The 15,515-nt window shown below is 44.6% G+C and overlaps 1 protein-coding gene and 1 long non-coding RNA gene across 2 annotated transcripts in view; one reads left to right on the forward strand and one right to left on the reverse strand.

Moving 5' to 3' along the window:
- The window catches only part of ACER3 (alkaline ceramidase 3), a 63,665-nt gene extending 58,551 nt beyond the window's left edge, over nucleotides 1-5,114 (reverse strand). Inside the window, exon 1 of the mRNA XM_076328473.1 lies at nucleotides 4,937-5,114. Within this exon, the coding sequence (XP_076184588.1) occupies nucleotides 4,937-5,039 (103 nt within the window). The 5' untranslated portion in view covers nucleotides 5,040-5,114. The remainder of the gene's footprint in view (nucleotides 1-4,936) is intronic.
- A 145-nt stretch (nucleotides 5,115-5,259) lies between these two features.
- Nucleotides 5,260-6,544, forward strand: LOC143157210 (uncharacterized). The gene is made up of 3 exons (XR_012994747.1): nucleotides 5,260-5,326; nucleotides 5,888-5,946; nucleotides 6,306-6,544. It is a non-coding gene; the product is annotated as an uncharacterized LOC143157210 (long non-coding RNA).
- Nucleotides 6,545-15,515: the final 8,971 nt, after the last annotated feature.

Genomic DNA, 15,515 nt, shown 5'->3' on the forward strand with positions numbered 1-15,515 from the left:
CACTGCTCTGTATACTCCACTTGACTTTATAGCCACCATCAATTTGTTTAATGTCCCCTTTACCTTTTCATCCGTACTGCCCCCTAAGTTGAGGGAGCTCCCTCAAGGAGCCTGATAAATTTGAAGAGGAAACCTGTGATGTGGCTTCCTGCAATTAGGTCATTAAAGTTACACACTCAAATCCCTTTCAGCCTTAAAGTCTGTGAAGCTGTGACATCGTCTTCTCTTAGATCGCACTTTAGAACTCATCTGTGTCATGATGTCTTTAAATAATTCAGCCGCAACCAGGCAGTTGGGCTGATCACACCCAATTAATCCTGATGATTCTTCCTTCACCTGCCACTTTATTATTGAAAGAACAGACAGAGCTCTTGAAGCTAGACAGAGTTGGCTTTATTTTTTTTTTAACTCACATGGATAGTACTTAGCCCAATAGTCTCTGGCTGCTTTCCAAAGCCGCTGGCAAAAGAGGCAAAATACAGCAGGACACCCAAGAGGAACAGGTGACAGTGCATATATGGCAGTCGAAATTCAGTATGAATGACATTATTCTAACTTTAAGTAAATTTTGCAAGTTGTTAAGTTCCAAAGTAATGATCCCCATGCAAAACAGAGATCTGTGCATCTTTGACAGCTGTCTTTTTTGAGCAAAGCTCAAAAAAAACCACCAGTATTTTTGTGTCACTGTTCACAATGTAGGGAATGCTTGGCTGGCAGTCTATGCGTTAATGAGATGTCTCACATCTAACAACACAGGTAACAGTCATCTCAATCTCTTATCTCGTCTGGAGCAAAAAAATAAGAGATTTAAGGAAGAGCAGCAAAAGTGGCTAGAAACATGGGCAGATTCTCAAGATTATTTTTTTCTTCTAAATAAGGCTAAGGAAAGTACAGTTACAAATATTTGTTTGCCAGATCTCTAATGAAACCAAAAAGCAATGAATTTAACTCTGATAATTAAAAAACAAAATTTTTCATATATGAAGGTAGCAGAACGTACTAAGACAGCACCAGAAGCCAAGAAAGAAATGATTTCACCAATTCCTTCAGAAGCCCGAAGCTATATTCCAGATGCTTGCTGCTGTAAACGCCAACATAAGGATATACTATCTCAAAAGCAGTCATGTTGTAGATGATGCATATTACTCATAGACAATGATAGCTCAAGGCAATATTTCACATACCTGGAAACATCACTGAAGTTTGATCCAAAGTGAAACACAGCACTGAGTTGATAACAACAACAAATTCACCCCCACGATTCTCCTGACTGAGAATTATAAACCCTCAGGTACCACACAAGGCTCCTTTGAATTTAAAGTGTGTTTTAAAATTGATACTACTCTCCATGTTTTCAACAAAGGAAATCTATGAAGATTAGTTATATCCACTCCTCATATTCTACAAGACAAACCCTTGTTACAGGAATAACAGTGAATGCAAGAAGGGTAAGGCACTTGTCATATAGACATTCACATCACAAGAGACCCCCAAAACTAAACACTACGTGGGCTAAACTGGCCTGAAACATCAACCCTGCTAAAATAAGGAGTAAACTGTAACATTTAAGCACTTAGTGTTAAACAACAGCACTTACATTTGACCTTGTTCTGTTTGCTTGGGTGGGAGGATGCTAGGTTTTTTCCTTTATTATCATTATTTTGCTTAAGTTGGTGTACAAAAGGTTGGGCAATTCATCATACAAGCATTGGGAGCTGGAAAAGATTAGTTGAAAAAAAAAAAAAGCATCTCTACTGCTTGCCCTCTAGCACACAAAACTCCTCAGAAACCCTGAAGAAGGAATTACTACACCATACAATAGATTTGATCAGTGAGGGATATAAGAGTCATTTTAGGGCTTAACATAGTTAAGCTGGCAAAATAATTCTTTTCAACTGTTTTTCCATTTCAATTGGTTTAATACTCTACAGAAGGACGTAGAACAGATAGTCATCCACCTCCACAAGGGAGGAAAACTGGCTAGGTGCAGACTCAGATAAGGAAGAGAAAGCATTTTTCATTACTAAAAAAATGAATCTTTGAATACAGGTTATTGTGTTTGGGGTACATCAAGAGAATGCAAATATGAAGTGTTACAAAAACACCTCACCTCACCTTCACATCTCTGAATACGTAGAACTGATTAGCTGCCGTAATTTACACTAGTTCTTTGAGGAGTGAATGGCAAAGAACTGCATGTAGGCTTCTGGAACACAATGTAGCAATTTGTACTAAAATTAGCATATTAAAAACAAATTGCTAAATGGCACAAAGACATAATTTGCACAACCAGCTTTCAGATAGGCTCTTCAGCCTGCAACCTAAAGAAAACATAATATTTGATTTGGACCTGACAGTATCCTTCAAGCTTTGGGCCTCCAACAGTTTCTTATAAATTATTTATAACAAACTTTTAATGCAAAATTTTTAAATATACCATCAGCTTAACTGAGTGGTACCAAAACAGTGAGAAATCAGAAACCAATTTTCACTCTTCTGTAAGGTAACACTTAAAAGAATACAGGCTATATGTGAGTTTTAAAAACAGTATCCGCAACATCACAAATTACCACAGCGAGAACTCAGAGAGATGAGAAAAATATTTTTGTACCTTCTGGGTTGTTTGCTCTCTGAATTTGAATTTTTGATAGAATAAGGAGGCCATAAAGGCACAGCAACTGACAGAAGACCGCTGGGCCACACAGACCCCGAATATACTCTCAGCTCTTCTGCTAAAGCAACTAGATTTCAGGGTAACATCTCTCTGATATTTCAAAGTAATTAGCTTCACATTAAGTATTTTAGAGAAAGTTGGGAAAGACCTCTTAGCTGGTTTATGAAAGATACGTCGCCAACCCACTTTTGCTGGCTAAGATTTAAATGAAGTGGGTTCATATCCTCAAAAAAAAAAACCCAACAGTTTTTTTTCCTCTGACCCTGAAAGTGCAGGTACAGAATTATTGCTGAAGAAAATCTAAACCATCTTGACATCTCTACTGAAATTATCTACTGTTAAGCTAACCCTAAAATAAAGCGAGCTTATGTACTGTTTTGCCTTTTAAACTTGGACCATTTAAATGCTTTAATTTACAGCACAGCCCTTATACATATTTTTTTCAGCGCGACTGACAGACCAACAAACTGTGGTCCCAAACACCAAAACAGTAAGGAGGGACCAGACCTTTTACTTCAGAACACACACCTTTCCACCTCCCACCATTAATCTCATCCTCATCTTCCTTCTGCTGCATAATCTAGAAGCGGATGAAAAGTGTCAGTTCACAAGGCCAACAATGCGGGGATTATTTCAAAAATTTACATGCTAGTCAAATTTATTTTTACATGGGTGAAGCAACAGAGCTTCCTCTTCCCTACGAAGATTATCTCACAAATTACTTTTATCATGAGGAAAACACAAAAATACATACTCTGCAAAAGTCTCATTCTATTTAAAAACTTCGTTTGTCCTGTTTTAAGAGTATTTAATTTTGTTCCCTCTTCAGCCGGCCTGCCTATTCTCAGCCATAAATCTACACACCAACTTCCCTTTTCCCCCGAGTTTCTATGCTGCCTATGCTACTGTTATTCAGATCCTGTACTCCTTCCCATTCCCACACTCTGAAACCTCTTTCACAACTATTCATTTTGGTCCTTCATCCACGTCAGTGTTTGTAACCAGGAGTCGCAGCCTGGCATGGACGCCCAGAACCTTCCATCTCCTGCATGCCAAGCTCTTCCAAAGCGCTGCTAAAGCACCCCAGCTATGCAAAAGGCCTCCTCAGATTGCCCACTCCAAGCACTTCAGGGTAGGTGAGCCTGTTGATTTTAGTACTATTTTCCTAGGGTCTTAACACTTCAAAAGGAGCCGCCTACCTTATCCATGTGAAAGCTTTTTGTAGGACAGGGTGTCTGTTAGGTGGCAGCACATAACTACAACTACTACACCCTTTAAAGTCACTGCCCAGGACACAAAAATATTTAATTTTTCAGCAAAACATCAGTGACAGAGGGCTTGATCCTTTACCTACTACTACACTGGTAGCAGGTACTGGATGGCATACTACTGGATGACCCTGTAGTCAAAGCACCTTCTTCTTTCCCTAAAATGTTCTTGAATATATGTAAATTCCCAACTGCCTCTGAATAACGGAGTTTTGATGTCAAAACAACAGCCTGCTCTCTTGCCGTTGCTCCAAGCTATCCTAGAAGACCACCACCTGCAACAGAGCAACCTGATGATGGTCAAGACCCACCAAAGACCAGTAGGGCGAAGGTGTCTCTCCTGGATGAAGATGTCTCTTCTGTACAAAGATACCTTCTCCATCCCTGCTCTCCCCGAACAGTTTCACACGGTTTGACCGTCCATGGCTGGGCAGATGCTCCCATCTCCTCTCAAGGGGAGGAGAGCTGCAGACCAGCACGGCTTTACAGCGAGGCACCCCAAGCAGGATTTCAGTGAAAACTTCAGCCGTCCACGTAGTGCCACACAACCACCCCTGCTCCAGTGCCAAGCCCCCCGAGACCCGGCCACCCCACCTCAGCCACCCCCCTGATGCCTTCCCAAGCCCCTGGACACCCTCCTCCTGCCCTACCATCACTTCGGACACAGGCCAAAGGGACAGACTTGGGAGGGGGGGGGCCCAAACAACACGCTGGGGCACGGGGAGAGAGGGGGCTACACCACCCCCTCCTTAAGACACGGATTTGGGGAAGAAAGGGACAAGAAAACACCCATTTCCACCCACTGGGGCTCGCTGAGGGGCAGGGGCCCCGTTAACCCGCCATTTATCCCCCTCAGGAAAGAGGGGCCATGGAGGAGGGAGGATTCCCCTGCCGTGGGGCCTAGTCAGTGGGGTGAGGGCACGGAGGGCTGGGGAGGGGGCGGTAACTGAGGCGGCGGCGGGACGCGGCCCCCGGGGCCGGGGCGGCCACTCACAGAACTCGGCGATGTAGTAGGAGACGGCGTAGTTCTCCTCGCACCACTCCAAGGTGGAGGTCGGCGGGCCCCAGTAGCCCTCCCGGTCGGCGGCCGGAGCCATCGCGGCACCCGCTTCAGGCCAGAGCGGAGCAAGGCGAAAGGGGAGGAAGGAGAACGGTGCCGGGCCCGAAGCGCGGCGGCAGCGGCGGGCGGGGGCCGGCGCTGGGCCCGCCCGGCCGGGGGAGGAGCCGCTGCGGCTGGGGGCGGGAGGGGGGGGGGGGGGAGAGCGCGGGTTGCCATGGCGACGGGCTGCGGCCTGCGGGCGCGGGAAGGCCGGGCCGGAGCGGGCCGGGCGGCGTCGCCGCGCTCGTCTGAGGGGGGAAACTTGGAGGGGAGAAGAACGATGAGGTGAAAAAGGCTGATTTAGGGAAAGTCTGGGGGGAAAGACCGGCTGGGGGCACGTTTGGTTCAGAGGGCCCGCGCGACGCCCCTGTGGAGAGGAGGCAGGGCGGGCACCGTCACGGCCTTGCTGCGGCGGCTCTCTCCTCACCCGCGTTTCGGGCAAAATACGCTCCCCCGGCTGGGTTTGGTGGCACTGAGGTGGTTTGCCCTCTCTGGTTTTCCTTGTAGACCGCAGGAGGGTTTGTAACGTGAGCGAGGCAGCGCGCTGGCTTCATGTTTTTAAATGAGGAGGAAAGCGTTTCTCGTACTCGTGGGCCGGGAGGAGGAAGGAGGCTTTTTATAGCACTGCCTACTACACGGGGGTTTTCTCTCATCTGATGCCTTATTTAGTTTCCTCAGTGCCTATTACGCGTACTATACTTACACCCAGAATATGCAAAGTGCTTTTCAAACAGAGTTGGTATCCAAAGGCAAATAGAGTCTAAAAAGGGAAAGACTTGAAACAATGGAAAAGAATAAAACGTACAAGTAGAGGCCTAAGAATATCGTGTGTCTTTTATGTTTCAGAAAAGGGTCCAAAGACTTGATGAGAAGCTTCGGGCACTGTACACAGTGCTACCCTGCTGGTCAGCAGAATTTATTATACCTGCATATACCCCCACAAACTTACTTTTCCACATCTTTTTTCTCCTCACCTCCTCTTCTGTAAGCTAAAAAACTCCAATCTAAACACAGACCTTTCCTAGTGTAAATGCTGATGTCATACTGAATACATCTGTCATGAAGAATAACCTGCCTTCTGCAGTTCAGCTTGTATATAATTGCTTTCAGCGTCAGGTAGAGATGTATTTAACGTTTTTCATAGTGATATAAAGCCTTCAAAGCAAAATTGATTTTAGTGATGGCAATGACAAAATACTTAGATTGTCAAAACATCAAAATCACTGGATTTTTTTATGCAGACCTGTCTTTTTATTTTTTTCAGAGCTAGATTATCCTCCCCAGATTGAGACTTTCAAGATTGAGGTCTGGAAGAGTACCAAACTGATTCAGAAGCACAAAACTGGTTGTAAACAATGAGGAGGATTCTAGCCTGCTTGATGCACTTTAGCTTTTTGGACTTTTGAAGGTTCAGTTTATATAGTAAGGAAGTTTGTGGGGCTCTGATCTGTCTTTTGTTATCATGGTTAACCATTTTAAGATTAAAAGATCTTAACACAAAAATAATTCAAAGTTTGAAATTGCAGTAGTGCAGAAACTAAAGAAATAACTATTAAATACCCCATTTGCACATGTCGTGGTTTAAGCCCAGCCAGCAACTGAGCACCCAGCCATGCACTCATGGTGGGATGGGGGAGAGAATCGGAAGGGTAAAAGTGAGAAAACTCGTGGGTTGAGATCAAGACAGTTTAATAAGTAAAGCAAAAGCCGCGCACGCAAGCAAAGCCAAACAAGGAATTCATTCACTGCTTCCCATCGGCAGGCAGGTGTTCAGCCATCTCCAGGAAAGCAGGGCTCCACCACGCGTAATGGTGACTTGGGAAGACAAACACCATCACTCCGAACGTCCCCCCCTTCCTCCTCCTTCCCCCAGCTTTATATGCTGAGCACGACGCCATATGGTGTGGGATATCCCTTGGGTCAGTTGGGGTCAGCTGTCCCGGCCGTGTCCCCTCCCAACTTCTTGTGCCCCCCCAGCCTGCTCGCTGGTGGGGTGGGGTGAGGAGCAGAGAAGGCCTTGACTCTGTGTCAGCACTGCTCAGCAATAGCTAAAACATCCCTGAATTATCGACACTGTTTCCAGCACAAATCCAAAGCACAGCCCCATACCAGCTACTGTGAAGAAAATTAACTCTACCCCAGCCAAAACCAGCACAGCACACCAGGAGCACTAAATGGGAACAATATGAAAACCCAAGCAATTTGTGTAATAGTCAGCTACAGCTGGCTTTAAATAAATAATTAAAAATATTGATGCTTGCTTGTTTTCTCATCACACGCATGCTGGACATGAGAAGATTTGCAACCGCAATTGAAAAAGAAGTCAGGCATGAAACTGGCTTTAAAACTGAGCAACATAAATTAATGAAAGATTGTATGGGGTAGATAACAAGAAGAATGTGCGTTGTTATCCATTCTGCTTTTTCTAGATAAAAAGACAAGCAAAAAAGTATAGGTAGCCCTTAATTTGAATCCTTGGGGAATTTTTATTTGTTTGGCACGTTTCCGTAGTAGTCTCCATCACAATATGCATTTACTTCTGACTTACCCTGTGGTTTGGTTCTCTGCTTTTGAACTCTGGCAAACCTTTCAGTCATTGCACTCGGAAGGATGGTATTGAAGAGGCAGCTACAAACTGTTACAGTACCCGCTTTTTGTCCCTGGAACTGATTTGTAAAGGTAAATTCATCTTCTACAAAAGATGACCGTTTGACCGTTTCAACTGTTACAATAATAGATAATTTGCATCTTGCAAACGTACATTTTGCAGTGTACATTACTGCGCTGGATATAATTTGCATCTAAACGTGGTCTATCTGACCAGACGGTCAAACCTACCTACGTCCAGGTGTTGGATTTTCTTTCTCTGATCTGTACGACCTACGGAGGGAATGTCTTGTTTCTGAAAGAACAAGAAGAGAAACAAACAGAGAGTTCCTGAAATGCTTATTTTCAGTATTACTGAAAATGTACTTGACATGCCAATGGAGTAATTTCCTGTGGCCTCAGGTTGCCTGTGGCAAAGGATCCTCTTTCCACACGGTTCTATGTTGCCCTGAAACCCCACGGTTTAACTGATCACTCAGGCTAATTGAGTCATGTCATTTTACACCACTAGAGGGATATGTCCTGTAAATTTAGTGTGTGGATCCGATCGTTTTTTGCTTGGGGAACGGGAAAGGGCTGCTGTTCAAAAATTGCACGTGTTCAGCTGTTTCTCTTTGTGATCTGTGAAATTCGGGGAATGACACCTGAAGAAGAGCGTTTTTCTCTGTCCCTTTGCAACCACTTTATCATGGCTTGTGCTGCTGGTTGTTTAATTTCTGCATAAAATGAGACCTAACAAACAGATTGATTGGAACTCATTATGGCTACATATGTTGGAGAAGATTGTACATATTTCCTCTCGTCAGCATATGCATGCGAAGGGGGAGATAAAATTGACACAAAATCCTGAAGATGTTTTCACTACTTGGTTCTAATAGTGTTAAAATAAAGGTAGCAGCCACATAAATAAAGCTGAATTTTGTGCTACAAATCGCCTGTTCAAATTTTACGTTAATCATGAACCTGTGCCTCTTCTAGGATCTTATTTTATTGGGTCGTAGCGTATACAGCATCTTAGGCACGGAATCCTGAGTCAGGGTTCTTGGCTCAAAAGTCTCCCATCCCATGACAATGTCAGCTTCCAAATACTGCAGCTGAAAATGTCATTATTGGCAGCTTTCTGAATTTTCTAGTCCGTACGGGTTACAGAAAAAGGTCATTAACACCTCGAGATCCTGCAAGCCTGATCCTGTGTAACATGTAATTTATCCCATTGATTTATATGCAGATAGCATGAGTAAAATGCTAAAAGCAGGATTATAAAGGGATGAATCAGACTCTTTGTAAAGTGCCTTGAAGTTTAAAGGCTCTTTACGAGCACTGTTGTTGGGATGATGATAATTATGCCTGAAGTAATATCACAGAAATTTATTGGCACCTGAATGAGTGAAAAAGAGAAGTCGTTTCCTAACGTGAAGAAGGATCTGATCCAAGAAACCTCGGCAGACTTTAGCAGAGCTGATTTCCTATTCATAGTTAGATAAAGCAGAAATGTCTGCGCTGAAGTTAAATGGAGTCATGTGTTTGTAAAGCATCATCAAAGGGACTCAAGTCCTAGAGCCGTGTAAATATTCATAAACTCGCCTGTGTAATATGACCGTTCTTAGTCATATTTTCAAGGCTGTTGTATGCATTTTGGCAAATGACTGTGGTAGCGAATGACAGCATCACGGATTTCAGCTCCGTGGATGCTGTGAGCATCCAGCACTGAAGGGCTCAGATACGAAGACAACAACCTGAATAGTGTTACAAAGGGTTGATGGCAACGGGCTGCTGAGCGCAGGTATTTAGGAAAAGAGGTGCGACCTGCCGAGGACAGGACGTTCCCTCGTGTAGTTCAGTCCTACATCCAATCCTCAAAGCAGATTTCAGGGCGGCATTTTTCTTCTCCATCCTTTTCCTAGCACAAGCCTATCTGATCTGGTCTATCGAGATGTATCCCAAAACCTTTCAAATCAAAAGCTGAGGCAGGTGATACCGTCCACAGCAGGTCTCATTTTACCAAAATCAGGATGTTTGCTTTCTTGTAGCAGTGGATTAAGTTGAAGTTTATCTGCACACAGTGGTTACTACCCTGAAAGCAGACAGCACACGTAGGTGTCTCCAGGCGCCCGCAGCTTTCAACCCATTGTATTAGCATGAAGTAAAATTGATGTCAGTTTGCACTGATTTGCAGGGCTGAAATTGGTACTGGAGGAGATAAACCTGCTGTTCAGCCATTCCCGAGGGAGAAGCAGTTGACGCTGGGAAAAGTGTGGAAGGAGAGCTCAGCTTAGTGACTTTTCCAGTCATCTGAGCTTAATTCACCCCTGTATGTAAATCAGAGCCCTTATCAGCTGCAAAATGTCCATGGTAAACGTGCACCAGTTTAAGCTGAAATATCAAATGAAAATCTGCCATGGGAGGGAGACTTTCCAAAAGCACAAATGGCATGTGCCTCAGTCTCACTGACTTTCAAAGGAATCTGGGATTCGGTCTGCCTTTGTGCTTTGGAATTCTTCTCATGCTTTAAAAAAGCAGAAGCAAATGCCGTAGCAATTCATTGTTTACACTTGTAAACAGCTTTCTCTTTAGGAAAAATATACCAAGCTGTCTTTTTCTGCCTGCTAATTTACATACACAGAGCTCAATATGAAGAGACTTGCATGAACTCTGTAATAATATTTCAGTGTGTTAATCTCCATTTGGATCCTGCCTTAAAGGCTCAGTTCACTTCCTTAAATGCTGGTATCTTGTGTCATTTGAGATGCTTTCAGAGCAGCAGCTGAAGGCCAGGCAGGATGCCCTGAGGTCACTGGATCTTCCCTAGATCCAGTGTCATATCCCATATGGCTCTCAGCGGCTTTGTGTCCAAGAGCACTAAATGTCTATGTTTTAGCAACTGAATTGAGCTTAGGTGTCTGGCTTTTTTGGCTGGATGAAGTTGGGTGAGGTCATGAATCCCAACTCCTTACTCTCTTCTGAAAAGCACTCTACTCTGGTTTGAGGTCAATGAAGCTCCTGTTACGTTTTCTGTACTCACAGCATCCGTGGAAGGTACATACCTAATCGACTCTTGGACTTGCTTTGACCTCGGTTGGCTGGAATTGAGGCATTTATGGGAAGCAGCCTTACTTCTGGATATTATACCACTCATTGGAGTCACCTGTCCTTAGGACATAAGCTCCCTATAGGAAATCTGGGAGGAGAGATATACCGGAGGACGAGAGCCACAAAATATTGGCTCCCTCCAGCGCTTTAACAGGCAGCACTGAGTCCATTTGGGACTCAAAAAATGGCAGTAGCCCTTTTCACATGGTGAGAACAGGAGCAGTGCTCCTCTCTTTTTGTTCCTATCCTAGCTCCCTCCCCATGAATGGAGCTGAGAAAGGGTTTGGAGGAGAACGCGTCGCTGGTTCTCTTATAACCGGCTCCTTTTGGGGAAGAGAAGGGAGGGCACTGGCAGCTTGGAGTTAAAATAAGAATCTGTACATAGTATCATGATATTGCTGTGGCACAGGGGAAAGACAGTTGTACAGCAAACGTATTTTCAACCCTGCAGGAAATATTTTGAAGTCTCCACATTTTGCGTGACTTGACAGCGTCCGAAGCCATTGGGTGAATTAGGCAGGACTCTCCTGGTAATAGCAGCTACCTTGTGCAGACAGGTGGCCATAAATAGCAAGCTTTTGGGTATCAGCATCAATTTGCTAACCTGTCCAGCTAAAGCTCCTCAAGCTGGGGCCTCCTCCCATCTACATTCATGCTGCTAAAGTTTCTGGCGCCACTGATTTCAAGTGCCAGCTCCTGGTGTGTATCCGTCCTTCCCACTCATACCATTTTGGGTGTATGATCAGATGGAGACTGGGCAAAGACTGATCAGTGACCACCTACTGCAGGAATGGAAGTGCCAACAATATAAGGGTGACTTAAGGCAAATTTTTAAGTCAAAATATTGTCAGGAAGCAAGAAATTGGCTGGAAGGCAGGCTAATCTGAAGTCTGTGAGGGATAAGTGCTGAAGCTTTTTTACCCCAAAACCCCAGTGGGAATGGATTTAGAGGAGCTAGCTATAGCCAGTGTCTCACCCTTTTCTTATAACCTTCAGTTTAGGGAAAAAAGCACCCACAAACCATTCGTTCACTGTATCTGGTATAATGAATCAATTAGTGTCTGAACCTGGAAGGCGATATCTCCCACCCCGGGCTCTATAAAACCCTTGCCCATCCAATTGTGCCCTGCTCGGCATTTGGTCTCATTGATAGGGAAAGCAATCGTGTTGCTGCTCTTGGAAACGTCTGCAACAAAAGGGGAAAACCACTAGGAGCAAGCAGAAAGTCTCAGTGGTAAGCAGATACAGATACATTAAATTGTCAAATGTTAAAAGAATTTTTAAAAAATTGAACACTTGAAATATCTTCAGTTGCACTGCACCTACAGTAGGGAAGGCAGCTGCTATTTTCTTCCTTGATCTCTGGGAAAATGGCATATTTACCCCAAACATATGCAAATTTTTCTACCTAGCCTGGAAATGAAGCACGTTCTGCTCATGTAAAGAAACCATTGTTATAGTTCTCTCATTTACTGCAGGAAGGAGGAGGAGAAGAAAGAGATCAAGTCATTATTTACTTGGCAAAAATCCTTTGTTCCTTTTCTGGATATCAGTTAATTACTCGTGAGCTAATCAACTTACATCTCAGCCAAACTCTTTCCTTTAACAAGTCATTAATAAAGGAGACTGCTCAGACAGTTCAAGTTGACTTTATTAGTATAGCTTGGATATTTCAGACCTATGAACTAAAAGGGGGATAAAAGGAAACACAAGGAAATACAGTAATACATTTCCACTTGCAGCTTTCTTCTGGGGTGACTTGTGACCCATGGTCATTCCCGCAGTAAACGTTTGATGATCAGCCTCGATAGGAGAGCTCATTACTAGACAGAGAAAGAAAGAAGTTTTCTGGAGCTTTTGTACCGCTGACCCTATTTTCCTGGTGGCATCAGCTCCCGAGAAGGGAGTCACTTCAGCTTGTATTGCTGAAAGCCATTGCCTTAGACACCTTGGTGAGGCCCTCACGCTTCGTGAATTCACATGAATGAGGGTTGGCTTCTGGGCATGGTAGTGTCCAGGTGTTTGACACACCAAACTTCATACCTCTGTCATACCAAAACCGTAGAGGAGAGTGGGCCCGTCATGACACACTTTTCTGAAAAGTTTCATCCGGAAATCTGACATAATTATTTAATTACAGTGTGAATTACCTAATTACAACATATGAAGCTACATCATACGTATGAATCACATTCTGAATTCTGTCTGTGTTAAGGCATTACGGCTGCAATGGTAAGTCAATGTGATACAATACAATAGCCCAGGAAAGTGGCTGAGTCCCCATCCCTGGAGGTATTTAAAAGACGTGTAGATGAGGCGCTTAGGGACATGGTTTAGTGGGTGGTGGTGTTGGGTCGACAGTTGGACTCAGTGATCTTAGAGGTCTTTTCCAACCTCAATGATTCTATGATTCTATGATTCTAATACTGAATTACTGTCTCAGGCAATTTCTCTCTGTAGCGAGTGCTGAGCGTGGCAGCTGTGGACATTCTGAATCACTTGATGGTTTTCTGAGTTCAAATGCCATGGAAGGTGTGACCTACAAGTTAGGTAACACTAATATATGGTTTGAATATGGCCCAATATGCTTAGCACAAATCCTAGAGCACCCCCTGTGAACGCTGCGTGATTTCTGTGATCCATATTAATGGCCTTGCAGCTTTCTGGTAGAAACTGGAGTGTGGCTGCCTCAGGAAAAGGATACAGTGACTCTCCCTTGTAGGCTATACTTCTGTCCTGGTTTCAGCAGGGATAGAGTTAATTTCCTTCCTAGTAGCTGGTACAGTGCTGTGTTTTGGATTTAGGGTGAGAACAATGTCGATAACACACCGATGTTTTAGTTGTTGCTAGGTAGTGTTTACACTAGCCAAGGACTTTTCAGCTTCCCATGCTGTACTGACTGAGAAGGCTGGAGGGGCACAAGAAGCTGGGAGGGGGCACAGCCAGGACAGCTGACCCCAACTGGCCAAAGGGACATTCCATACCATGGGACGTCATGCTCAGCATATAAAGCTGGGGGAAGAAGAAGGAAGGGGGGGACATTTGGAGTGGTGGCGTTTGTCTTCCCAAGTCACCGTTACGCATGATGGAGCCCTGCTTTCCTGGAGATGGCTGAACACCTGCCTGCCCATGGGAAGCAGTGAATGAATTCCTTGTTTTGCTTTGCTTGTGTGCGCAGCTTTTGCTTTACCTATTAAACTGTCTTTATCTCAACCCATGAGTTTTCTCACTTTTACCCTTCCGATTCTCTCCCCCATCCCACCGGGGGGGAGTGAGCGAGCGGCTGCGTGGTGCTCAGTTGCCGACTGAGGTTAAACCACGACAACTTCAAAAACCAAGTCTAGGTTTGTCACCTGTAAAATAAGAAAAGGGCCCTTGGAATAACCACTGCTGGTCCCAGGGCTGGCCTTTCTCTAGGACCATCGCTGAACAAGGCTGGGGGACTACTCTAGGACTGAAATGTCTGCATCACTTCTGCAGTCCAAACCACGTGCCCCATCCACGATCAGGTACGACTGATATAGGTTAGGGGACTGCTGATGCTCGAAGGAAAGGGGAATAAAATTCAGCCAGACTCGAGCTCAGGTCAGCTTCTCTCTCATGCCAGTCTTCCCAAAGAAAGCTGTGATGCGCTCAGAGGTTGGTCCTGTGCATCAGCCCATTTGATCAAAGGCTAAGCAGTGTTTATGGATGAATTAATTTTTTTTTTTAAATGCCGTCAGAGCAAAGATGCTATCCACTTCAGTGCTCCTGATGTACCAGAGCCAACCAGAAACAGTTTAACACCTTTCTTCTTGTATTTTTCTTTTAGAAGGAGCATTTCTACCCACTGCTTCCATTGCCAGAGACACTGCGCTATTCACATGTCCATCTCCATTTTTGAAGCCAACGCTCTCTGAAGGCTTTGGAGGCCAGACGGCTAATCTCTTGACAAGCAAGTGTATTTCTTGACAGTGTGATTGGTGTTGGCCCATCGCCCTTAATGGCTTGGCCCTCTGACAGCTGGCAGTGGTTTTCTGATGGCTGGAGCCCCAGTCACATGCCCCCTGACAGCAGCAGAATAATGTTCTCATGCCTGCGATAATGGCAAATGCGTTTGGAAAGCTCATGAATAAAATTCCCTTCTCTGTCTCTTTTTATAACTCTGACATGCTTTTCTGTTGCCCAGTTTCTCCTCGTTCTTTTTTTTTTACCACCCCCTCCACACTTATTTCTCCCACTCTAGTATTATTCCTCGTGTTATTGGATTGGCAGAGACAGACACTTCTGATTTCTTCCCTGCTCGAGGCTCAATGCTCTTTCTTTTGGTCTTTGAGCAATATTCCCCAGATACTGTTGGCAGGAGGCTCTGTCAGTGCTGAGTCCTGTGTGAAACTGCCATGCAGAGCCCCTCATTTTGCTCCTACCAGCTTCTAACAATGCCGGTTCCATCTTCCATCGCCCTTGCTTGCAGCTTTGATATTTATTTTCAAAACATGCCTTTGACTCTTGTGTTTTCTCAGGAAAGTTTGGGCTTGGTTCCACAAGCCTGACGTACCTCCCTCCTAATCCAAAGCGCAGAGGGGAACCTTGGGTGCAGGGAGGCAGGGGAAAGGGGGAGCCGTGGTGTAAAAGCTGATTTTTATTTTTGCCTTAGCTCGTGGAAAGTATGGTTTGCCCTCGGCTGAGCAGGAGGAGGTGGCTGGGGCTTATAGCTCAGCTACGTGTCGGAGCAGGAGTCGAGGAAGCAGAGTCTGGGGATTTTCTTAATGGGAGTTATTTATCATCCCAGAGAAAC

The sequence above is a fragment of the Aptenodytes patagonicus genome, chromosome 1 (assembly GCF_965638725.1).
Source record: "Aptenodytes patagonicus chromosome 1, bAptPat1.pri.cur, whole genome shotgun sequence".
NCBI lineage: Eukaryota > Metazoa > Chordata > Aves > Sphenisciformes > Spheniscidae > Aptenodytes > Aptenodytes patagonicus.